General features: G+C 43.3%; 1 protein-coding gene across 4 annotated transcripts in view; it reads left to right on the forward strand.

Annotated features, from left to right (window-relative positions):
- Positions 1-769: 769 nt before the first annotated feature.
- E2F1 (E2F transcription factor 1) overlaps positions 770-25310 on the forward strand; it is a 33245-nt gene continuing 8704 nt past the window's right edge. For 2 of the 4 annotated variants that reach the window (XM_042463886.1, XM_042463887.1), the window contains exons 1-4: positions 770-1092; positions 15625-15712; positions 17406-17625; positions 25108-25260. In XM_042463886.1, the coding sequence (XP_042319820.1) occupies positions 799-1092; positions 15625-15712; positions 17406-17625; positions 25108-25260 (755 nt within the window). In that variant the 5' untranslated portion in view covers positions 770-798. Of the gene's footprint in view, positions 1093-1438; positions 2886-15624; positions 15713-17405; positions 17626-25107; positions 25261-25310 lie in introns of those variants that run through there. The other 2 variants (XM_042463889.1, XM_042463888.1) reach the window with 2 other exon arrangements.

The following is a 25310-nucleotide window of genomic DNA, read 5'->3' on the forward strand; positions in this document are numbered from 1 at the left end:
TCCCCGCCCATCATCCCTTCTCTCCCTCCCCATTGGCCAGCCGCCCCTCCTCCCCCTCCCCTGTCATCCCCGCCCCTTCCCCTTTAGCCCCGCCCCTTCCCTCCTCCAACGGCCGCCTGTCAGAACGTTCCCGACGTCACCGCGGCGCTGCTGCTCCTCCCACCCACCAACCAACCAATCAGAGGGCGTGCTCCTGTATCCATCTCCGGCCGCCGTCGGCACAGGCCAATGAGAGCGGCGCTTTTTCCCCGGAGCCCGAATGTTGATGTGTCGGAGGCGACCAATGGGAGCGGCGCTGCCGGGCTCGCGCGGCTTTCGCGGCAAAAAGGATTTGGCGCGCAAAGGAGGTGGCGGCAGTGGCAGCAGTAGTGCGAGAGACCCAGCTGGGAACAATACCAGGCGAGCAGGAGAGAGCAGCCCTGGAGGGGCTCGGGCAGGAGGAAGCGCGGGAGCCGGGCTCCTGGCTGGACGGAGCCTGAGCTGTGGCTTCACCATCGGGGAGCCCTCCGCAGATGCCTCGGCGGGAAGCAGCCTCCGTTCCTTCCCGGAGAAGAAGGAAGAGGAGGAGGAGGAGGAGAAGGATGGGGCGTGTTCCTGGCTGCCGGCCTCTGCCCTCCGGAGGCGCCTCCGAGGCCGGGACCAGCAGCAGGGCACCGGCGGCCCTCTGAGTCCCTGGGAGACAGAGACAGAGAGTGAGAGACCTCCAGGGGAAGGAAGGGAAGCCCAAACCCGGCCCCCCTCCCCTCCCTCCTCCTCCTCCTCCTCCTCCTCTTCCTTTCCCCTTCGGCCCCGGGTACCATGATGTCTCTGGAAGGGGCCCACAACGTCTCGGACCTGGAGGCCCTGCTGCTCCGGGGCGCCGAGGCCATCCACGTCGTGGATCACCACCACCAGCAGCAGATCGTGATCATTTCCACCGCCAGCCCAGACCCCTCCGAAGGCGGAGCAGGAGCAGCAGGAGCAGAAGGAGACACTGAGGCTGCGGCGGCGGCAGCAGCAGCGGCGGCCGGGCTGCTCCTCTTCGCCACGCCGCAGCCGGCCCGCTCGGCCCAGGAGGCAGCCGCGCAGAGGCCTGCTCGAGAACGGCCCCCGGTAATCAGCAGCAGCAGCAGCGACGCCTCCGCCTCCTCCTCCTCCGCCGCCACGACAACGCCTCCCTCGGCCTCACGACTAGGCTGCCCTGGGGGTCTTTGGGGGGTAGGGATCCTCCATGTTAGAGAGCAAGGAGGGCTTCAGTGAGGCTTAGCAAGGGGTGGATGGAGGAAGCTTTGTTACAGGGCCTCAGGAAGCTTCGGAAGTGTATTTAAAACACACACACACACATTGGTTGATGATACGTGCATTTCCCACATGGATAATGGGGCCCTTAGGAAAGGTGGCTTACTTCTCTATCTCTAAAGTGTTATATACACACACACACACACACACACACACACACACACATATATATATGTTCTACACACATATGGTTCATTTATAACTGAAGTGGCTCAGTTCTTCAACTCTAAAGTAACATACATACATAAATACACACACACACATATATATATGCATACCTGAACCATATGTATATGTATGATTCATTTATAACTGATGTGACTTAGCTCTTTAATTCTAATGTGATACTTATATATACACACATATACATATATGAACCATATATATATATATACACACACACACAGGTGGTTCATTTATAACTAGTGGCTTAGTTCTTTATCTCTAAGGTTATATATATATATATGGTCTATAACTGAAAAGGCTTCTTTAAGGTAATATATACATACATGCACACACATATACACGCATATATGAACCAATGATTCATTTATAACTGAAGTGACATTTCTTTAAGGTGACATGTCTATGTGGATGTATAGTTCTTCATCTTTAGGGTGATAGATATATTTGTGTGTGTGTATATATGTACTGTATATATTTCATTTGTAACTCAGGTTGCTTAGTTCTTTATCTCTAAGGTTCTCTCTCTCTTTCTCTATATAGCCATACACACACACACACACACACACACACTATATACACATACACACATACATGATTTATCTATAACTGGGGTGGCTTAATGCTTTATCTCTAGACTGAGAAGCACTGTTGTTGTTGTGTGCCTTCCAGTGGTTTCCGGCTTATGGTGAGCCTATCATGGGGTTTTCATGGCCAGTTTCTTCAGAGGAGGTTTGCCATGGCCTTCTGAGGCTGAGAGAGTGTGACTTGCCCAAGGTCACCCAATGCGTTTCAGAAGCACTGCAGGAACATGCAAAGTACTAAATAGCATGTCATTGTATCAGGAGCAGGTAGGTCGCTTTCTGGTTTGTTCAGCTCCAGCTGTATGGAGCGAAGGACAGGGTCAGTAGTTGTATTTGTGAGCTGATACGGTTGTAAATGTTTTCAAAGTCCCCTGTGGCTTTGTGAAGACTTTCCTGGTGCCTGTAATTCAATGAGGGATGTGAGGAGAACTTCAAAACAGACTGAAATGAGTGTTTCTTAAACGTGGCATATGTAGCAAGCTTGCAGGAAGGGCAAAGCTAGTGCTCTTGAAAGCTTGCAAAGAAATGATTAACTAGAAGGGCCAGTCCTCAAAAAGTTACATTGGAAGGCCTGAACCCAACAACACTCCTGTGTTTGTGCCCCAGACGGATAGTTATAATTCTGATTGTAAGGTAGCTGGATTGCAAATGGGCCTAGTCCCGTCCCCCCATACCATATTGCAGAGCAAAGTCTGTAAATGTTGTTAATGAGGCAGCTTAACTTCCTGTTACAGGATGTTAAGGCCCAAGTTCTGTGCAATCTGTTCTTAAATTAACAAAAGCAAATCTTAGAGTTTGTTTATGTTATGCATTACTTTCTTTGCAGCAAAATACTCCAAGGTAGGCAGCATTTAGTCTGATATAATGGCAAATATATAATGGGATGGGAAAGCCTGTGGGTGGGTAAGATTGTCTTTGCAAACAAAGGATGTAATGGCACTAACATTGTAACATTCTCCTGTTATATCCAGCTATTCAAAAGATGTAATATGGGAGAAAAGGCAGAGGCTATTTTTCTCCGTAGTGTCATGTGCTGCATGTATGTTTATGTGTATTCAGGAGCTATATTGTAGGAATCATATATTCATTATATATTCACCATGTTATAATATTTTTGTGTATGAACAAATAAGGAACTGGAGGGAGGGTTTCCTATGTCTTGTAATAAGATGTGATGAAATACCCTCAGGTTTCAGTACCACAAGCTACTCTTTAAATGGGTGGGTACTAAGGAAGACAGCTGGGGTGAAGTTGGGCTAAACACTTTTGTCATGTGGGCCGGTACTCCTTTTAAAGGCAGTATCTCTTTTGTGCTGCACTGTCCATACTATGTGACACTGACCGCCTATCAGGGTCGGCTCTACTATCCGCCTCAGGCAGCAGATGCTGGAAGGCATACGGCTGTGGCTATTACCCAGCTATTCTTCCTGAGGCTATCCCCTCTCTTAAATGATAGAACTTTGTGTTTTGTAGTGGTTTATATTCCACTCTCTGAATTAGCCCAGTGCTCTTGGGTGTGTGATTCAAGAAACTGCCCCTTTGCCGATTATAAAGTAATAATTAATGGCAATTTTTGTAAGCTTCTATACGTAGGCCCGGTACATACCGCTGAAAAGCGGTGGTCTTCAGGAGCCTACTGCATCCAGTTCTGGGCACCGCAATTCAAAAAGGGTGTGGAGAAACTGGAGTGTGTCCAAAGGAGGGCAACTAAAATAGTGAAGGGTCTGGAAACCATGCCCTATGAGGAACTACTTAGGGAGCTGGGGATGTTTAGCCTGGAGAAGAGAAGGTTAAGAGGTGATATGATAGCCCTGTTTAAATATTTGAAGGGATGTCATATTGAGGAGGGAGCAAGCTTGTTTTCTGCTGCTCCAGAGACTAGAACATGGAACAATGGATGCAAACTGCAGGAAAAGAGATTCCACCTCAACATTAGGAGTAACTTCCTGAAAGTAAGGGCTGTTTGACAGTGGAACAAACTCTCTCAGAGTGTGGTGGAGTCTCCTTCCTTAGAGGTCTTCAAACAGAGGGTGGATGGCCATCTGTCGGGGATGCTTTGATTAAGATTTCTTGCATGGCAGGGGGTTGGACTGGATGGCCCTTGTGGTCTCTTCCAATTCTATGATTCTATGATTTTACCTCCGGAGGGACGCCGCAGATGCCAAATAGCGCGGCATCCTTCCGTGGTAAAAAGAACCCAGTTCTTCCGGGTTCTTTTTGCACCTCCCGGGTTATGTCACAAGTGTGCCATTGGCGCACTTGAGACATAAGCAACACGCAGCAATATGCGGACTCTGCGCTTCACTTACGCCAAGATGTTGCCCCCTGTATGGATGGGAGACCACCATTAGGCTGCCATCCACACATCGTAGGGCTCCGGACTGTGCAGTTGCTGTGTGGTCCGGAAGCCTATTATCGCTGCTGCCGCCACGCCACATTTTGACCATCTGTCTCGGCCCATAGATTGGAGGATGACGCAGTCATGTTCTTTGCTTCTCGCTGCAAACTGTCATGGGCTAGCCCTGAAGTCTATCTACCATACTTCAGAGAATTAATTCAGGACCTTAAGTTTAATTTATTGCTAGTTTATGTTATAAATATTGTGTATGGAAACATTTTGTTGCATCAGGGCACTAAAATGTTGGTAAGAAGAAAGAGGTCTTATTTGAAATTGAAAGGAAAAGGAGATATCGATGTGAGTTTGCAAATGTAAGAGGAGCATCTGGCAGAAAAAAAGCCCTCTTTGGTGTTTCTCCTTCTCATGTTTGTTAGCACATAGTAGAGTAATGCACCCCCAACTTCTGCATGTTCAATGTAATGTCTCCAAAGGAAAACCTACATATAAAAAGATGTACCCCACTTTTCTGTTGGGGTGGTATATACCTGTCGTGTTGATGCCCCCTTGTTGTGGGAGAGAGGCTTGCGCACCCTAATGATGTTGTGAGCTATGCTGGCGGTGGTATAATAGCCACCGGCAGGGCCTCCCAGACAGGTCACAACCAAAGCGTCTGACCAAGAGCGCCAAAGGGCAGGATGGGCTCTCTAGCCTTATGGCAACCATCCTAGGAGAAGGAAAACTCTAATCCCAAACCCGGGCAGATGGTGCTCGTCTAACCCTGTAAGGTCAACCATCTAAGAGAAGGAAACTCTAACCAAACCTATGACCCGAGGACCTCGCTGCTACCGTCCATGCTTGTCAAGGCCTCAGCAGACGAACCTCTGGTTTAAAGGGTGAGGCCAGTTCTGTGCACGCTGTGCTCCACCAGAAAAATCCATTGCACAGGCTTGAAGGATACATCCAATCTCCGAAAAAGCCCTGTAGCGATAGGCGAGGGACGAAACGGCAGGTGTAAAGATGCACTGGAAGCTGCAGACCCAACCCGGCATGCAGGCGGTTCAGGACTTTGGTCGCTTGAGACTGACTGGGGATGACAGTCTTGTTCGGCAGCATCCTGAATGACCAAGCAGCCTTTTTTAAGGAGAGCACTGCTTGCTCCATATGGAGAGGGGCCTAGAAAAGGTGACCTAAAGAAAGCTCATCCCCAACAACCCGGTTGGCTAGCCGCGGCCAATGGGCATCTTCTGATGTGGTCAAAGAAAGACAAAGAGACAAAGGCACACACCAGCCTCCAAAGGTGCAAATAGACTAACGCTTGCATGCTGGAACATCAGAGCCTTGCAAGATTCTGCAGATAGTGGACGTCCTGAGCGTCGTTCTGCCCTAATAGCCCATGAACTGTCACGACTTAACATCGACATCACTGCTCTTAGTGAAGTTCGTCTCCATGAGGAAGGCAGCCTTAAAGAACATGGTGCTGGCTACACACACTACTGGTCTGGCAAACCCAAAACTGAAAAACATCTTTCGGGTGTAGGCTTTATGATCAAAAACTCCATTGCCTCCAAACTCGAAACCTTGCCAACAGGACACTGATCGCATTATCTCCTTATGCCTCCCACATGTTGTTCTCTTCAGTATATATGCCCCAACTATGCAAGCCGACCCTGCGGGGAAAGACAAATTCTACTCAGACCTACGCCACCTTAAACAAAAAGTCCCTGCAGAAGACAAAATCATTATCCTTGGTGACTTCAATGCCAGAGTAGGAAAGAACTTGGAAGTCTGGAAAGGTCTTTTAGGCTAGCATGGTGTTGGAAACTGTAATGATAATGGACGCCTCCTGCTAGAGTTTTGTGCAAAACAGCAGCTGACTAGCAGCAGAAAGATAGTTTGAAGACAACCTGGATGCATCCCTGATCCAAACACTGGCACCTCATTGACTATATCCTAGTGCGCCAGAGAAATATTCACGATGTCCGTCATACCCGAGTAATGCCCAGTGCAGAAAGTCAAACAGATCATCACCTCATAAGATGCAAACTAAATCTTCATTTTCAGTTCAAACCTAAGAGGGGTGACATCCTAAAGAGGAGACTCCAAGTCAACAATCTTCAACAAGCTGCCATGAGAGACAACTTCCAGGCAAATTTGCAAACAAAACTTGAAGACCATCCTGTAAACTCTTCGCCTACAGCGCTTTGGCAACATATCAAAAACAGCATCATGCAGTCTGCGGAAGAATCCTTAGGATTCTCCCTCAAGAAAAAACCAAGACTGGTTTGATGAAAACAACCAAGAGATCCAGGAACTGTTGGCAAAGAAGAGAACTGTTCACCAGGCGCACCTCGCCCAGCCATCCTGCCATGTAAAAAAAGCAGCCTTTCGCTTTGCATGTAGTCAACTCCATCAAAAACTCCGAGACATTCAGAACAAGTGGTGGATCAACTTAGAAGAAAATACACAACGTTGTGCAGATCTGGGTGATTCCAGAGGATTTTACGAAGCTCTTAAAGCAGTGTTTGGACCTACATATCAGATCCAAAGCTCTCTGTACAGTACAGATGCTCAAACACTAATCACAGATAAAGCTTCCCTTCTGAACTGATGGGCTGAACATTTCCAAAGCCTCTTTAGTGCCAACCGAGTAGTCCAAGACTCAGCTATTCAACATATGACACAACAACCAATGAAGAAGGAATTGGACATAGCTCCCACTTTGGAAGAAACCGTTAAGGCCATACAGCAGATGAAAAATGGAAAGGCTGCCGGGATTGATGGAATTCCACCTGAAGCTTGGAAACATGGAGGTCATGTACTCCATGCTAAAATCCACAAGCTCCTTGTGAGTTGCTGGGAAAAAGGCAAACTGCCATCAGATCTCTGAGATGCAGTCATCATCACCCTGTACAAGAAAAAAGGAGCAAAATCGGATTGCTCAAACTATCAAGGTATAACACTGCTCTCCATCGCTGGAAAAATCCTTGCAAGGATACTGCTGAACAGATTAGTCCCTGCTATTGCAGAAGAGCTTCTCCCTGAAAGCCAATGTGGCTTTAGAACTAATAGGAGCACTACAGACATGGTATTTGCCCTTAGACAACTGCAAGAGAAATGTAGAGAGCAGAACAAAGGACTCTATGTAACATTTGTCGACCTCACCAAAGCCTTTGACACTGAGTAGAAAAGGTCTGTGGCAGATCCTGGAACGACTAGGATGCCTCCCCAAATTCCTCAAAATGATCATCCTGCTACATGAAGGCCAGCAAGGTCAAGTCAGATATGGCGACTCTCTCTCGGAGCCCTTTCTAATAACTAATGGTGTGAAACAAGGTTGTGTACTCGCTCCAACTCTATTTACAATCTTCTTCAGCATGATGCTCCAAAGGGCTACGGCAGATCTCAAAGAAGAAGACAGCATTTATATACACTACCGTACTGATGGTAGCCTGTTTAACTTAAGCCGCCTGAGGGCCCGCACTAAGACTCTAAACTATCTAGTCCGCGAGCTGCTTTTTGCTGACGATGCTGCCCTCATTGCCCATACAGAAGCAGCTCTGCAGCTCCTAACATCTTGTTTTGCAACAGCTGCAAAGCTCTTTGGACTGGAAGTCAGCCTGAAGAAAACGGAAGTCCTCTACCAGCCGGCACCTCAGGAAGAACACTACCATCCCCATATCACTGTAGGCACATCTGTGCTTCAGTCCTTCCAGCAGTTCACCTACCTGGGAAGCATCATCGCCTCATATGCCAAGATTGATAAAGAGATCGATCACAGACTGGCAAAGGCATATAGTGCATTCGGAAGGCTTCACAAAAGAGTCTGGAGTAACAAACACTTGAGGCGAAGCACAAAAAATCAGTGTGTATAGAGCCATTGTACTGTCTATTCTCCTCTATGGGTCTGAAACATGGGTCACCTATTGCCAGCACCTACGACTCCTTGAATGCTTTCATCAGCGCTGTTTATGCACAATTCTAAATATACACTGGACTGACTATGACGAATGTTGCTGTCCTTGAGCAAGCAGGAATCACCAGCATTGAGGCCATGCTACTGAGGACGCAGCTGCGCTGGGCAGGACATGTTTCTAGGATGAAGGACCATCGCCTCCCAAAAATAGTATTCTACGGTGAACTCACCACGGGTCAGCGTAAGAGGGGCGCTCCAAAGAAGAGATACAAGGACTCCCTGAAACAACATCTCAGGCTTGGCCAAATCGATCACCAACAATGGTCTGCCCTGGCCTCGCATCTGGAGGCATGGAGACGCACTATCCACGATGCTGCAGCCTTTTTTGAAAGCTCACGCCGAATGAATCTTGAAGAGAAACGACAACGCAGAAAGAATCGCAACCCGGAAACATCACTCAAGGAGACTTTCTGCTGTGCTTTCTGCAACTGGACCTGTTTATCCCGGATTGGCCTTTTTAGTCACCAACGCACTTGCACAAAGTGCGGGATGAGTCTTTCCTGAATCTTCATTGGTGAAGCAAAGCCAGAGAGGGTATATACCTGTATGTATCTAGATATCTGTATGTATCTAGATTCTCCTTTGCATCTGTCATACCAAATGCATCAAGAATGAAAAAAGCTGGGGCTAGCAAGTTGAATGAATGGATGATAATGAGGTCCCATGTGTTAGTATACATTGAATCAGCAAATTGAAAGGGACTGTAAGGGCTATCTGGACCAACCTGCAGGAATGTACAACTAAAGTTCTCTTGATAGATGGCCATCCAACTTCTGTTTAAAAATATCCAAAGGAGAATTTACCACCCTCCATGGCAGTCTGTTGTACTGTTGGAGCATTTCTTAAAATAAAGAAGTTTTTTCTATTGTTAGGTGGACTTTCTTCTCTTGTAATTTGAATCCATTGGCTCATGTTCTAGTGTCTGTAGCAGCAGAAAAGCTTACCCCATTTTCCACATGACATCCATTCAGATATTTAAAGATGGCTATCATGTCACTTCTCAGGCTTCTCAAAGCTAAACATACCCAGCTCTCTAAGTCATTTGTCATAAGTCTTGGTTTCCAACCCTTGGACTACCTTGGGTGCCCTTTTCTGGACAGCTTATTGATATCTTTCTTGAAGTGTGATGCCCAGAACTGAACACAATATTCCAGGTGAAGTCTGACCAAAGCAGAATAGAGAGGCACTACTTGATCTGGACACTATAACCTGTTGATTCAGCCCAAAACTTTTTTGTTTGTTTGTTTGTTTTTAACTGCTTTATCACACTTGGGGCCCATACAGACAGTCCAAAATAAAGCTGCTTCGGATCACTTTAGAGGTATGAGAATCTTCCAACTTATGGAAGATTAAGGAAATGGGATTTGGTGATTTAAATTACTTACTATCATCTATAAGGAGACAACTGCTGAGTTCAAGTAAGGAGCTCCATTTTTCCATGACCATATTGTCCACCCATGGGAGAGCCAAAACTATTGTTGGAGTTTGCCCACTGCAAGGGGCATGGTGGACTAGCATAGCAATCCTTGTCCCTGCTCTTTCTCAGCAGGCAGCGCGAGGGAGGTGATGGTCACAAAGCTTTCTGCTAGTTTGACATCTTCCTCCCACAGAGGCCCTTTTTGTTGAGGGGCTTGCAGTAGGCGGCTGCTTTACAGTCGATTCTTTGTTTTAACTGTAGGGTCTACTGTTTGGGTCAGGAATTTGTAATGAGCTTTTACTTTGTGTTGTCTCATTGGGGTGCCTGTTGTTCTGGGAAGGACTGAAGATGTCTGGCTTCCCCACCCAGTTAGCACAGCTGAGTGCAAGCTGTGGGTGGGCTGGAGGGAATAACCTGTGATGGATGGATGGTGGCAGTGCCATGGTTTGGATAATTCCTGGCATATAAGGTAGTTGTAGATTGGAAAAAGAGGTGGAGGGAGTAAATGATGCCCTGGATCCTACTGGGAAAACACATCACATTCTAAGGTGCTGGTTTTAAGTTTTGGAGAGTCAGCATCAACTTTTTTGGTGGCAAACATAACACATTTACATGCTATCTTTATATTTGTTGGAAGCTAGATAAGCAACTGTTTGGGATTTTTCAGTTTTGCTTAGAGTGGATGGAATCTGATACCCAGTCCTGCAACCTAATAGAGCCACATTTCAGTATCTGCTGAATCTTCCCCTTCCATCACAACTCAATATACAGCGAGGCCATTAGATTCCTGTAAGATCAAATCTGGTTACGGTTCACCACAACCCCATCGCATTTCCTTTTCCCACCCTGATTTTTTGCAACACACATTCTGGAGATCATTAAAGTGTACCCTAATCTGAGTTTTGTATCTTGGATTCTGCTTTAGTGTTTGGGCTGGGTGTAAAGATTGAGGTGCTCTTGTAAATGGTTTTACATATTTTGAGGTTTTATACACATAAAAAATTGTGCATGAAATTGTTGTCCTATTCTGTCTCATATGAAGTTTATATATTACATGTTCTCTTTATCTATTCTCATACCTAAGAGGCAAGGCATAAAAAACTGAGAAAATTCCTAAATTTATTTATTTAATTAATTTATAACTTGCCTCTCTCCTGATATGGAACCCAACACAGCTTATAGTACAAGATTTTAAAAAAATCAAACAATTAAAACAATGTATTGTACACAAGTTGTTTTTTTTTAAAAAAAGTATTACATAGACAACCATATTAAAATACCATATTTAGTTTTAAAAATATATGAAACAAAGTAAAAGCAGACCTCATTAAAAGACCTTTCAGATATACTCCGTTAAAGACTAATGCCCTGTTTAAATAAATCTTTATTTCTTCTGTGTATACTATGATTATGTGGGGTAGCACATGTTCATACATTGATGTGTTTATGCTTGTAGAAATAATATGCCTACTGTGATATAGGAAGAGTTAGGCTGAATGTATCATTTCTTTATACCCTAAATGAGTTTCTGTTGACAGGAACAGGAAAACACTGAACAGACTGTTTGCATTAAAAAGCAATATTTTGGGGGGCTGAGTTAAAAATGATTGTCTTAATGCTTTGTGTGCTCCATTAACTGTGCTCACTAGTTCCAACTCTCACCTGCCTTCAAAGGGCATTTTTGGCATCACTTGTGAAAGCATCCATAGGGCATGTCTACTTTGCAGATCTAAACTGGTTTAATTGCCTTATTGCCATAGCTTTCTACCCAGGCTTCCTAGAAATTCTGGTTTTACAACAAAGAAAAAGCTTGCTGATTTATGATGCTCCAATTTACTAATTCTTGCTTTCATTGACAATTGAAGGAACCTTTATTCTAGGACAGAGATGAGGAACATATGACCCTCCAGGTAATGTTGAACTGCAACACCCATCATCCCTCACCATTGATTGCTGTCAAGGGCTGATGGGAGTTGTAGTCAACATCTGGAGTTCCACACATTCCCCACCCCTGATCTAGAGTCTTCAGACTGCTGTGGGTCTGGACTAGTACTGGCTGTGTGTTGTGGTGTCTGGAGACTGGTCTGACTTACAGTAGATGGATTTTACATTGCCATGACTCAAGAAAACTTCTGCTGGAAGAGACCAGTCTGGGAAACTAAACACACAAAAGATAGTCTATAAGGCAAAGAGACATCATAATGTTTTGTAGGCTGCTAGCTAGCAGTCCATTTCAGCTTAATTTGTCAATTCATCATTATCTCCTAGAATCATAGAATCATAGAATCGTAGAGTTGGAAGAGACCACAAGGGCCATCCAGTCCAACCCCCTGCCGTGCAGGAAATCACAATCAAAGCATCCCCGACAGATGGTCATCCAGCCTCTGCTTGAAGACCTCCAAGGAAGGAGACTCCACTACACTCCGAGGGATTGTGTTCCACTGTTGAACAGCCCTTACTGTCAGGAAGTTCCTCCTAATGTTGAGGTGGAATCTTTTTTCCTGCAGTTTGCATCCATTGCTCCGGGTCCTAGTCTCTGGAGCAGCAGAAAACAAGCTTGCTCCCTCCTCAATATGACATCCCTTTAAATATTTGAACAGGGCTGTCATATCACCTCTTAACCTTCTTTTCTCCGGGCTAAACATCCCCAGCTCCCTGAGTCGTTCCTCATAGGGCAAGGTTTCCAGACCTTTCACCATTTTAGTCGCCCTCCTTTGGACACGCTCCGGTTTCTCAATGTCCTTTTTGAATTGTGGTGCCAAGAACTGGACACAATATTCCAGGTGGGGCCTGACCAGAGCAGAATATAGTGGCACTATGACTTCCCTTGATCTAGACACTATACTTCTATTGATGCAGCCTAAAATCGCATTGGCCTTGTTAGCTGCCGCATCGCACTGTTGACTCATGTTCAACTTATGGTCTACTTGGACTCCTGATCCCTTTCACACGTAGTTTCATTCAGCCAGGTGTCCTCCATCCTATATCTGTGCTTTTCGTTTTTCCGCCCTAAGTGCAGTACCTTACATTTCTCCGTGTTGAATTTAATTTTGTTAGCTATGCCCCAGTTTTCTAGTCTGTTCAGGTCATTTTGAATGTTGATCCTGTCCTCTGGAGTATTAGCTACTCCCCCTAATTTGGTGTCATCTGAAAATTTGATAAGTATGCCCCCAATTTTGTCCTCCAAGTCATTGATAAAGATGTTGAATAGCACTGGGCTCAGGACAGAGCCCTGTGGGACCCCACTGGTCACTTCTCTCCAGGACGAAAAGGAGCCATTGTTGAGCACTCTTTGGCTTCGGCTGGTCAACCAATTACAAATCCATGTAACAGTTGCCTTGTCTAGCCCACATTTTACAAGCTTGTTTGCAAGAATATCATGGGGAACTTTGTCAAAGGCCTTACTGAAATCAAGATATACTATATCCACAGCATTCCCTTCATCTAACAAGCTGGTAATTTTATCAAAAAAAGAGATCAGGTTTGTCTGGCATGACTTCTTTCTCTGAAACCCGTGTTGACTTTTTGTGATTATGGCATTGCTTTCTAGATGTTCACAGACTCTTTGTTTAATTATCTGCTCTAGAATCTTTCCTGGTATCGATGTCAGACTAACTGGACGATAATTGTTGGGATCTTCTCTTTTCCCTTTTTTGAAGATGGGGACAACATTTGCCCTCCTCCAGTCTGCTGGCACTTCTCCTGTTCTCCAGGACTTCTCAAAGATTATTGCCAATGGCTCTGATATTACATTTGCCAGTTCTTTTAATGCCCTTGGATGTAGTTCATCTGGTCCTGGAGACTTATATTCGTTTAGGTTAAACAGGTATTCCTGTACTATCTCTTTGCTTATTCTGTGCTGAAATTCCTCTTTTCTGTCCTCTGCTCCATTATCATCAGGTTGAGCACCCTTTGCCTTTTCTGAGATTCTGAGATTCCTGATTGTTCCTGTTATTGTCTGTTTTTTTTACCTATTCTGAATGCCTGCATCAAACTTGTTCACTGTAGTGGTCATTCAGTGGAGTTTTTCCTGCTCAATTTCCAAACAATTTAATATGGTTAACATGGAAGAACTATATGTTTTAGCTAACAGTGTCATTCTGCTACCCCAACTTTTCCCCCAACTTTGTGTCCTCCAAATGTTTTGGGCTACAGTCTCCATTACCTTCTGTCAGCGGCCAAAGATGAGAGATTATGCAAGACCTAAACATCTGAAGGTCAGGGCACAAAGCTTCTATTTCTTATGGAAACCCTGCGTTCATCCTTGTGCAAGTTTAAATACAATATTTTGATCCTGGTTTTGTTGACTCTCCAACAACTGTTTATTGCTGTGAAGGTAGGTGCTGCTTGTCCTGTTTGTACTGGCAGTTCAATTAGTATTTATTATATAAGTGCTAGTAGAACACCATCTCAGGCACTCTTTTACTAACATAACGTTGGAAGCAACTCATCTGATGTGTTAAATTCAGATTTTTTCTTTCTTTCCCAGAAATGGAACTAATGGCATGTTGGTGAGGGATTCATTCACTTTGGATGCACCAGTCTTCATGGGTTCTGTGGAAACATCCATCTTAACATTTTCTATGTTGGTTGATGTCTAGTCTTCATCCTTCTTTCCCTCACTGAAATGTGCCATCACAATCAATTATTGTAATAGTTCTCCAAGTGTGATTCTTGAGCCACCATGCTGCAGCTGAAGTCCTAATTTCTTTTTGCACAAATCAGTTCTCTCTCTTTTCACTTTGCTAGACATTCTTGTTGGAGTATCTACTGGAGAATGTCAGGGGGTGGGGTTCTCCATTAAATAGTAATCATGGGGTTATTTTCTTCAGGCAAATGTTAAGAGGTTAAATATTTAGCATTTGTTGACATTGAGCATTGAAAGTATCATTCAAAGGTAGGAGCATTTGATTGTACATGGGGTTGCAGAATACATGTTTTCCTCACTCCCTACTTTGAGCCGATGTCGCAAAAAAAAGGAAGGGTGACAGTACACTGTGGTCAGAGGACCTTATGTTGCCAGGGTGTCAAGAAATGAATAGTTGAGTCACCTTCCTGAGCCATCTCTTATCTAAAAAGAGTAACTGCCCTTAGGGATCAGTCTCTTTGAGAACCAGTTTTTTCTCTGTATTTCAATTTATTTGCACAAGTTCTGGATACTAGTTTCCTTTTTATGCCAAGGGCATGTTTATCAGATTTGCAGATGACACCAAACTGGATAGGATCAGAATTCAAAATGACTTTAACATATTAGAGAGTTGGGCCAAAACTAACAACATGAATTTCAATAGGGAGAAATGCAAGGTAACAGATAGTAAAAATGAAATGCACAGATATAGGATGGTTGACATGTGGCTTGAAAAACATACATGGGACAAAAGGGATCTAGGAAACTTTGTCAAAAGTAAAGACATAAAGCTGGTTGGGTTGGATTGTGCCCAAGCTATTTGATAGAGGGCAGCATTTTGTAGCAGTTTGAGCATTGGACTACAGCTCTGGAAACCAGGGTTTGAATCCCCACTCAGCCATGGAAACTTGGGGCTAGTCACACTTTCTCAGCCTCAGAGGAAGGCAAAGACAACCCCCTCCTGCCAAACAAATCCTGCCAAGAAAATCCTGTGATAGGTTCACCTTAGTGTCAGCATAAGTCAGAAATCACTTGAAGTTACACAGCTAAAATGAGATACAGATATTTGGTTTTCTATGGTAGAGATACTATATTGCTGGCTCTCTATGTAAGTAGAATTGTTATAACTATTTTATCCTTCTTTTTAAGCTACCATAAGAACTGTAAAGTTGAAACGGTTTTGTTTTTTGTGCCTTTTTTTGAAGACATCTCTTTCTTCTTCAGGTAAAACGGAAGCTAAACTTGGAGACTGACCACCAGTACATTGCAGAGAACATTCAGGGCCGAGGAAAAGCTAGAAACCCTGTCAAAGGTAGGCAGAAAAGAGCCGTTATGCTTTAATTTGTTCTCCAGTTCTATCTGGGTTCCTCAGCCCAGAGGCTAAATAGGTGTGGCATTTCTGCTAATGGGACAGTGTATGGGTCTAGAAGCAGGGACTATCAAGGAAGCTTTTGAGTCTTTGGATGTGCTTCTTCAGTTTCTTTCTTTTGAACCCAGAGATGAAATGGTCTTTATGGATTTTCAAGTTCATAGTCAAGGTTCTCATCTATAAGAGCAATTCTTGGCTTCTTGTCCATGTTATGGCGATATTTGGGATTCGTGATGGCTTGTTACAAGGGTTTTCTGACTACGAGGATTCTAGAATTTGGAATCCAGTCAGGGAATCCAGTTTCACAAAGAGCATAGTGATTAATGCTTCAGAGTTGTTCAGACATATGGCTGCATGATTTGAAGAAGCAGTGAAGGAACAGTAGGCCTTGTGTCTCTGACAAAAGCTGGTTTTACTGCATCTTCCAGTAAGAACTTTGCATCTCCCTTTGCCATTCACCAGACCATTTGATAACTAGTTGCCCATCTAAATCTGATGCTGGAACCTTTCACTCTATGAATATCCTTGCTTACAGCTCACAGAACATCACTAGCAGTAAGAGATCATGGGAGTTGTGGTTGAAAGCATCTAGAGATTCCAAGATTCCCCATGTCTGACCTAGAATAAAAAGCAAGCAGATTCTGAAGGAGCATCTGCTGTTTGTGGATTTGTGCACTTCTGTGATTGCACTATTATGTACCTTATTTTAGATGCTTGACAAAATGAAAAAGTGACAATTAAAATTATTTGGGGATGTTGTGATAATAGAAAAACTTGTTTTGAGCCTTGAAACTGCCATCTGAAATCGTGAGCTTTCTGGCCCATAAATGCAAATTTCCCTCCCTAAAAGGGTGTCAAGATGAGACATGAAAGTGTGTTGGCAATGGTTGTTGGAACCTTTAAGGAACCAAGTATGATGATGCGAGGAGCATTATCACTCTTTCATCACTTCATCCAATGCAGGGATGGAAGTTGTGTCACCCTCCAAGTGTTGCTGGAGTACAGCTCCTATGATCCCTCACTGTTCACTGTATTGGCTAGGGCTTTTGAGTCTTAAAAGTTCAGCAACATCTGGAAGGCTGCACAATTCCCGTCCTGATCCAATGTATTCTGCTTGTGTTAGTAAAGGTAAGAGGCAAAGATCTGTGCAAATATGATGGATTCAAGGGTCAGGTTATATTTCAGTGTAATTTATTGGTGGATGAGCTCCCTGTGCTCAGTAAAGAATTTTGTTTAGCAACTTGTAACTGTTTCCACTCTTATTTACCCCTTTTGTAAAAAGCAAATAGCTTGGCTGCTCCTCTCTTGTCTTCCACAATTTCAGAACTGAATGGCTATGGTTTACGTAGCATTAAAGTAGGTCCCTTTGAACCCCTGTACTCTCTCCTGTCATGAGGGGAAGGTGAGTTTGCTGAATGCTTTCATTTCCCCCCCATCTTTCTGGTGCTTCAAATACTGACTGCAAGGTGGCAGGTAAAGTAGGAAGTGCTCCATTTAAGGTCTGAACCAAGAAGGAGTCATCTTTGGCAAAGCAGCTTGATCTCACGATATAGACCAGCAGGTTCATAACTTCAGCAGGACAGGTGTGAACATCAGCCATATCATGAGGTGTAATGAAGTCCTCCTTAATCTCTAGGGGTGAAGTCTCCTGGAGAGAAATCTCGCTATGAAACCTCTTTGAATCTGACCACCAAACGTTTTCTGGAATTGCTGAGCCAATCTCCTGATGGAGTTGTGGATCTCAACTGGGCTGCAGATGTGTTGAAAGTGCAGAAAAGGCGGATCTATGACATCACAAATGTCCTGGAAGGGATCCAGCTAATCACCAAGAAGTCCAAGAATCATATTCAGTGGCTGTAAGTAGAAGGTTATAGTTGGTTTAAGTCTCTTAAGGCAGAAATGGGTTATACAGCACACACACATTCTGGTTGTTGGACTGCAACAATATATCCAATGCTATCTAATGTAATAAATGAAATAAAGAAGTGCAGTCCATCAGGATCCGGAGGGGGCCACAAGTTGGCTAACTTGGATTGTGATGTTTAATATTTCCTAGAATGGCTATTTGAAGGATCATGTTTTCCAGTGTGAGTGTGTCTGACCTTTTGCAGGGGAGGCATTTCCCCGTCTCACTGCCATCACAGCCTCGGTTGCTGAGAATGCAGGAGAAGGCCTTCTTTGTGGCTGCCCCCACACTATTCTTGGACTTAGAAATTACTCCCATTACTTACAAGAGACATCCTTTGCCATCCCCTTACGTTTTTCTCTTAAGAAAAATATCTATGCCTCTGTTCCTATTTTATAATGAGAAGATCAATACAAATAAAATCTGTGTGGCGGAATAAACCCACCTACAGTAGTTTTCTACATATTCATCAGGTTATGGAACAAAGCACTGTCAAAAAGGGAAATCACTGAAATACATAACCCATATTACTTTAGATCAGTGATGGTGAACCTTTTAGAGGCCAAGTGCCCAAACTGCAACCCAAAACCCATGTATTTATTGCAAAGTGCCATGTCCCTCTGGCTTTCTAGTAACAAACTCTGGCAAACTCTGTGCTGGGGCGACGTACATGTGCCCACAGAGAGGGCTCTGAGTGCCACCCCTGGCACGCGTGCCATAGGTTCGCCATCACTGCTTTAGATTATATTACTTTATAAGCACAAATATTAGTACAGTGGACCCTTGTTATACACTGGTGTTTGGTTCCAAGATCCGCCGTGTATAACAAAATCCGTGTATGCTCAAGTCCCATTAAATATAATGGCAGAGCAAAATGGTGTCCCTTATAAAAATGGAAAATCAAGGTTTGATCATTGAAATTTATACTTTTTTTGGAACATTTTCAAACCGTGTATGCTTGAATCCGTGTATAACAAATCCGTGTATAAGAAGGGCTGACTGTATTATATTTGTATTATAAACACACAACACCACGAATGACTAATATAGAATACAGTACAGTAGAAAATGAACAAAATGATGGCGCCAAGTTAAAAAACAACACATGGTCACAAAAGCATTGTGCAAAGCACCATCTTTTTGTTCAGTCTGTGTAAAATAAGCAATGCATATTTTCACTGTCATGAGTAAAGAACTAATCATTGTGAGTAAATGTTGTAGCCAATATGGATAATAGGAAAGTGTTTAGATTTTGAGATAAACTATCTCCTGTTCAGTCATTAATTATAGATAACACAAAGTTTCAGAATGTTTAAATTTCCCACATCTCCCCCCACAAATATGAAGATAACTAGTTTTTGTAGTTTTATATCTCCAACAGATCATTTTAATATGATAGTTCATATTCAGCATATGTGGAGTGAAATACATGGGTAAATATATTTGTAAAAATTGTTTTCAAACTTCAATAGCTGTATTTTGTTTTAACCTTGTTGTGCGCTCCCTTTGGCCTTATGTCAGGAGAAAAGTAGGCTATAAATAACTTTGTTAGTATGGAAATGACTGGTCAGAGCAAAGTAGAGGGTAAGAACAGTAACTGTATTGAACTTAATTCAGCTTCTCTGACTTTCAGGGGCATACATCAGGGTTAGGCATGCTCTAGAGCAGTGGTTCCCAAACTTTTCCCCTTTCCTCTTGGGAGACAACCCTAGTGCCCCCCCCACCCCCCGCAAATTTATAACAACCTATCTTGGCCATTGCTCCCTTTCCCACCCACTCACTTTGGGAGCAGCAACCGAGCAACTGGCTGAATAGCATCCAAGAAGCCTCTTGCCTATGCCAGCCTTGTGGTAAAGGCAAGCGCAAGCAAGAGGCTTCTTAGTTGTTGCTCAACTGGCTGTTTGGTCGCTATTCTCTTTGCACCGTCATAGCAGAAACCATGCAGCTGGCAAAGCAGTGACAGAGAAGCTACTTACCCATTTCAGCCTTGTAGCAAAGGCCAGTACGGGCAACAAGCTTCATGGTCACTGCTCAGCCAGCTGCTGGATCACTGCTCCCAAGGTGACTAAGTGCAAAGGGGAAAGCTTCTCACTAGTGAGGAAGGACTCTCAATCCTTCTTCATCAGGGCAGAGAGAGGAGCAGCCTGTGTGTGTATAGTGGTTTTACAGAGGCTACATGTTCTGGATTGGAGACCTCTTCTCTCAGCCTGTCCGATGAAAAAAAGCAAGAGCAGGCTGGAGCACACAAGTTTAAGCAGGGTCTGAAACTTGAAAGCTCCTTTTTGCTGCTGCTTTTTCTCCACTATCACATGATTTAACTCCTTGCTCCAGTCAATCAGTCTGTCCCAGAATGGTGTTGCTCCAAGCAACAGAAATGATGCCTTGCACCCAACCATTGCAAGAGTTTCCTGCCACTACTAGTGAAAGATATGAGTGAGCTCACACATGCAGGTGAAGAGCAGGAGATACCACCACACAAAGAAAGGCTTTGTAGTGGTTTTAAGAGACCCTGAAAAGAAATTTCATGCAACCCTCATCCCCAACATGGTCCTAAAGGCCACTGATTTCTCTTGTCTTTTTTATACACCAACACTTTTACTAAAGGCCCCTGATGCCCACTTTTTCCCTCACTGCCCCCTGGATCTTTGTGCCACCCCTGGGGGGGCATACTGCCCACTTCGGGAATCACTGCTCTAGAGCCTGAATCTCTATACCACCTGATGTCTGCTGCTCTGGAGGATTGTAGCATGTTGCAGTTGGTGTTTTGAGTGACTGGCTGCATCCATGCTGTAGAAATAATCCAGTTTGACACCACTTTAACTACCATGGCTCACTGCCATGGAATTATGGGATTTGTAGTTTGCTGTGGCACCAGAGCAATCATCTTCATAAATCTTAAACCCTGCCAAGCCCCCAGAATCTTTTAAATTTTCCATTAATCTGGTTACATTGTCCAGTGGATTTTCCAAAGTAATCACCAAATCCTTAGCAAATGTCTTTAGTTTGTCTTCTTCCATTTAAATCCTTATACCTCTAATGTTCTCATTTTGCCTTATATCTCTATTTAAAACAACCAACAATAAAATAAAGAAAAGTGGTGACAGTGGATATCTTTGTCTTGCTCCTTTTTGTATCTCACATAGATCAGATAATTCTTCGTTAACTATTATTTGTGTTTTTTGCATAGAATAGAGCAATATAACCCATTTAATAAAATTATCTCCCAAAACATTTCTTCCAAGACTCTAAACAGAAAAACCTAGTTCAGATTACCAAAGGCATTTTCCACATCAAATAAATATAAAAATAAATGCAACTTGTTTCTCATTGTGCCTTTCTAGGTATTCCTATATGTTTAATAAATTTCTGATATTGTGTCTCAGTTATCCTTTTGGTAAAAATCTACACTGATTTTGCACAATCAGCCAGAATCAATATGAGCTATAGGTGTCAATGTTTTATTAGCTTCTTTCCAACTCTCAGGTATCTTTACATTTTGCATAGTCAAATTTATTGTTTGCTGAAGTGGGACTATATGTTCATCCTAAAAACATTTATAATACAGTGGACCCTCGATATCCACTGGGATTTGGTTCCAAGAACCCCCATGGATACCAAAATCTGTGGATGCTCAAGTTCCGTTAAATACAGTGGCATAGTAAAACGATGTCCATTAAAGAAAATGGCAAAATCAAGGTGGGGTTTTTTTTTGGTTTTTGTTTTGTTTTGTTTTTGTTTTGTTTTTTTGTTTTTTGGAATTTATACTTTTAAAGAATATATTCAAGCTGTGGATGGTGGAATCCATGGATAAAGAATCTGTGGGTATGGAGGGCTCAATGTACAGTAAAATGCCAACAACTCATCTGACCCTGGTGTCTTTCCCATCTTAATAGCATCACAAATTTCTCTTACTGTATTAGGCACATTTAGACTATGTCTGTTCATTTGAAATCTTTGGAAGATTCTACTTGTTCATATATTCCTCCAACTTCTCCATAAAATTTCTTGCCTTTTGTATAAAGATGAATAAAATCAGTGAAATGCTTTATGAATGTTCTTATTGTCAATTATCACAGCATTACCTGTTTGCAACTTTGGAATTGTTTTGTTCTCTCTCTCTCTCTCTCTCTTTGTAATGTGTACATCAGTGACATCCCTAGTTTATTTGCAAATTAAAAATTCTTTTATATGCATACCTCAACTTTTTCTCCATCTTATCCCTCATCAGCACTGATACTTGTCACTGTATTGGATACTTGTCACTGTATTGGTTGTTGATTAAGATCTTTGAAGGAAACCCTTTTAACTCATCGTCTTTTCTTTTCCTCTAAGATTGGTTGAATCTTTTCTTGCCACTCCCCCCCATCACTACTATATTGAATTAAACATCATGTCATAAATGCTTTCCTAGTATTCTCCACCATTCTAATATCAGTTCCTTCATACAAATTATCCCCCCAAAATCAATTTCTTTTTACAATTTCCACTGTCTTTTCATTTGCAAAATAGTCTCATTCAATCTACAGCTAAAACTTGCCCTTACTCTGTTAAAAACCAGGGCCATTGGATTGCAATCTGAAAAAGTCAATATATCAATACACAAAACATATCAGTTTTCAAAAACATTCTGTGCCTTTTGGAAAAATAAGCATTGGCCTCAAACAGATGGGCAAAAAGAGGCACTTTCAGGCTGCTTTGGGGCTGTGGTGTTTAGATGAAGCGGCCAGAAACTGCACTGCAGCCACTCTAAGAGGGGAAAAGCTGGGCTAAAAAGAAGCTGAATTTTTTCGCTCTTTCCTGAACCTTCAGCCCTGCATATAAACTCACTGATGCCAGAGCAGTTCTGATGGAGCGATCTATCGTAATCCCCTGCATATAAACACACCAATTCAGGTACAGTGGTGCCTCGGGTTACGAAATTAATTCGTTCCGCGGCTAATTTCGTAACCCGAAAAACCTTCGTAAGCCGAATTGCCATAGGCGCTAATGGGGAAAAAAGCCGCGGCTCTGCCGCGGCTCCATTTAAAACAGCGCCGGAGTTTTTCGTAACCCGAAAAAACTTTCGTAACCCGAAACAATAAATCCCTGTGGGATTTATTCGTATCCCGAAAAATTCGTAACCTGGGTATTTCGTATCCCGAGGTACCACTGTATGCTTTTAAAAAGGACAAAGCTGTGGTATCCAAGCGGTGGGGGCAGCAGAGAAATGACATGAAAGTGTGACATTTCTGATGGATGTCAATACAAACCGACTCCAAGAAAGCGCATGGGGTGAAGGGGAGGCGTGATTGTACCTTGCTAGCATCTTCATGGGCTGCACATGCAACTGTATGGAGGTTCAGAGGGATGGCCATCCAATGGAATGGCAGTTGCAGGTGGTTTGTTGCTGCAATGGTGCACAGGGATGAGGGAGAAGTAAAAAAAGTACATAGCAGCACGGCTTGATGCCATGCCATGCAGTCATGACATGTGCGTTCTAGCCGTCTTGGGAAAGGGTAGTGCAGTCAGCAAGGACTCACCCCACTCTTGGAAAAAGCAGCTTTGGGCCGCTCTTTCCTGCCCATCTGCTTGGCCCCATTGTCTTTCTATTTTCATATCTCCATGTTTTGACCAGTTTTAAATTTTCCAGTATTTTTTAAAAACCTTTTGGTAATTTACATTGAGGGATCTTAATATTTTTTTTCTGAAGCTCTAATTTTTTCAGAAGACGCCACCTCATTGAACTAAGGCAGTTTAGGATCGAGAGCAGGAGGAAGCAGATATGTATGCCTGGCATGCTTAGATCAGCTTTCTGTTTGTCATACACACTTTTTACAACTGCATTGATTCTTAGATGGAAAACTAGGAATGTAAAAACTGCAGGGCTTATGACATTGCCAAAGGTTTCTTATATGTGACAAGACTAGGGAGATTAATAGGAACTTGTTCAAGTCCAGATAATGAAATAGACACTTGCTTAAGATTTTATTCTTCATGGAATGGGGAGAAAAATTTGGAAAGTTTGGTGTGGACAGTTCACATCAGCCTGTTAGCTGAGGGATCTTAGATGTTTTCACCCCCTCCAAACTCTTTGCTTTAGTAGTCCTCTCCTTTTCAACATGCCTAGGAGTGGGGTCTTTGGGTGTGGGATTTCTGACTCAGATTGCTGGATCAATAAGTTAATATACTGAACCAAAATTCCAAGATTGATATGCACATCAGTATGTCACCAGGGGTGTGCCCATACACAGTTACAGCACGGTGATACCACTAACTTCCTTGATTCTGTGGAATCTTGGGTTTTATAACTGGTGAGATACTTAGAATTCCTTGTGACCAGTCACTAGAGCAATCAACTGGAGATTTCTATGTGTTTCAAGAAACTACAAATCCCAGGATTCCACAGGATGAAGTAATGGCAGTTACTGGCATCAGAGTGTATAATTGTGCAATGTAGTTAAATACCAAGCTGAATATATGCCTTTGAAGATGATGAACTAGGATCTGTTTATATGGTAATGGGCATTGGATCTATATAGAAGCTTGGTTTATAATTACCATAAACAGATCTCTGCTATACTATAGCTCATCCACTTGCTCTCTTAATATATACAGTGGTGCCTCGGGTTACGAAATTAATTCGTAACGCGGCCGCTTTCGTAACCCGAAAAGCCTTCGTAAGCCGAATTGCCATAGGCGCTAATGGGGAAAAGCCGCGATTCCGTGCGAAAAAGCCGAAAAAAGCACCAAAAGTTTTTTCGTAACCCGAAAAAACATTCGTAACCCGAAACAATAATTCCCTATGGGATTTTTTCGTATCCCGAAAATTTCGTAACCTGGGTATTTCGTATCCCGAGGTACCACTGTAGTTGCTACTTGTTATAAACACGTCCTACAAATTTACAATCTCATCTGTCCATAATCAAATGATAAGTACCAAATTTTTTTCTAACAAACAAGTGACCTTTTGCATTATGACCAGATTTCAAAGCACTTGCTCCACTACGCTCAGGCTTTGAGTTCAGTTGCTTAGATAACCAAAGCAAAACCACCCACATGGAAAAAGCAAGCTTAGGGAACTCCAGGATTTGCAGAGCTACACAAAACATTCAGGGCAGGAAAACCCTAAAGGGGAAACTGGAAGATTAACCAGAGCATATTTGATGGCCACAGAATGATGCGGGGTGGGGGATTACAGGGGGAGGGAAATGGGGTAGCTGGAATCACAGTCAGCAGTAAACCACACTGCGACAGTTGCTTGCAGGTTCTGCTCGTTGAACCTGTTTTCTGCCTACTTGGGTATGCACCCAGGTGCTGAATCAATTTTGACTATGTGGAAGCAGGTGAAATGCTTTTTGGTCCTCTTCTCTTATGTGTTTGGAAGCCTGAGTCATCAGGTGACTGGAGGTCATGAAATACGATCTCTTCATCTTGTTTTTTCTCTTTTTCCTAGGGGTAGCAGGTCTGCAGTGGGAGGCCCCAGCAATTGCCAAGGGTTAATGAAGGAGCTCCAGGATCTTCAGGCTGCAGAACAGCAGCTGGACACCCTCATCCAGATGTGTACTACTCAATTCAAGCTCCTCACCGAGGACCTGGAGAACAAGCAATATCCTTTAGGGAGATGGAAGGAGAATTGGGTGGTTTTAGCCAGCTGGA

The sequence above is a fragment of the Sceloporus undulatus genome, chromosome 4 (genome assembly GCF_019175285.1).
Source record: "Sceloporus undulatus isolate JIND9_A2432 ecotype Alabama chromosome 4, SceUnd_v1.1, whole genome shotgun sequence".
Taxonomy (NCBI): Eukaryota; Metazoa; Chordata; class Lepidosauria; order Squamata; family Phrynosomatidae; genus Sceloporus; species Sceloporus undulatus.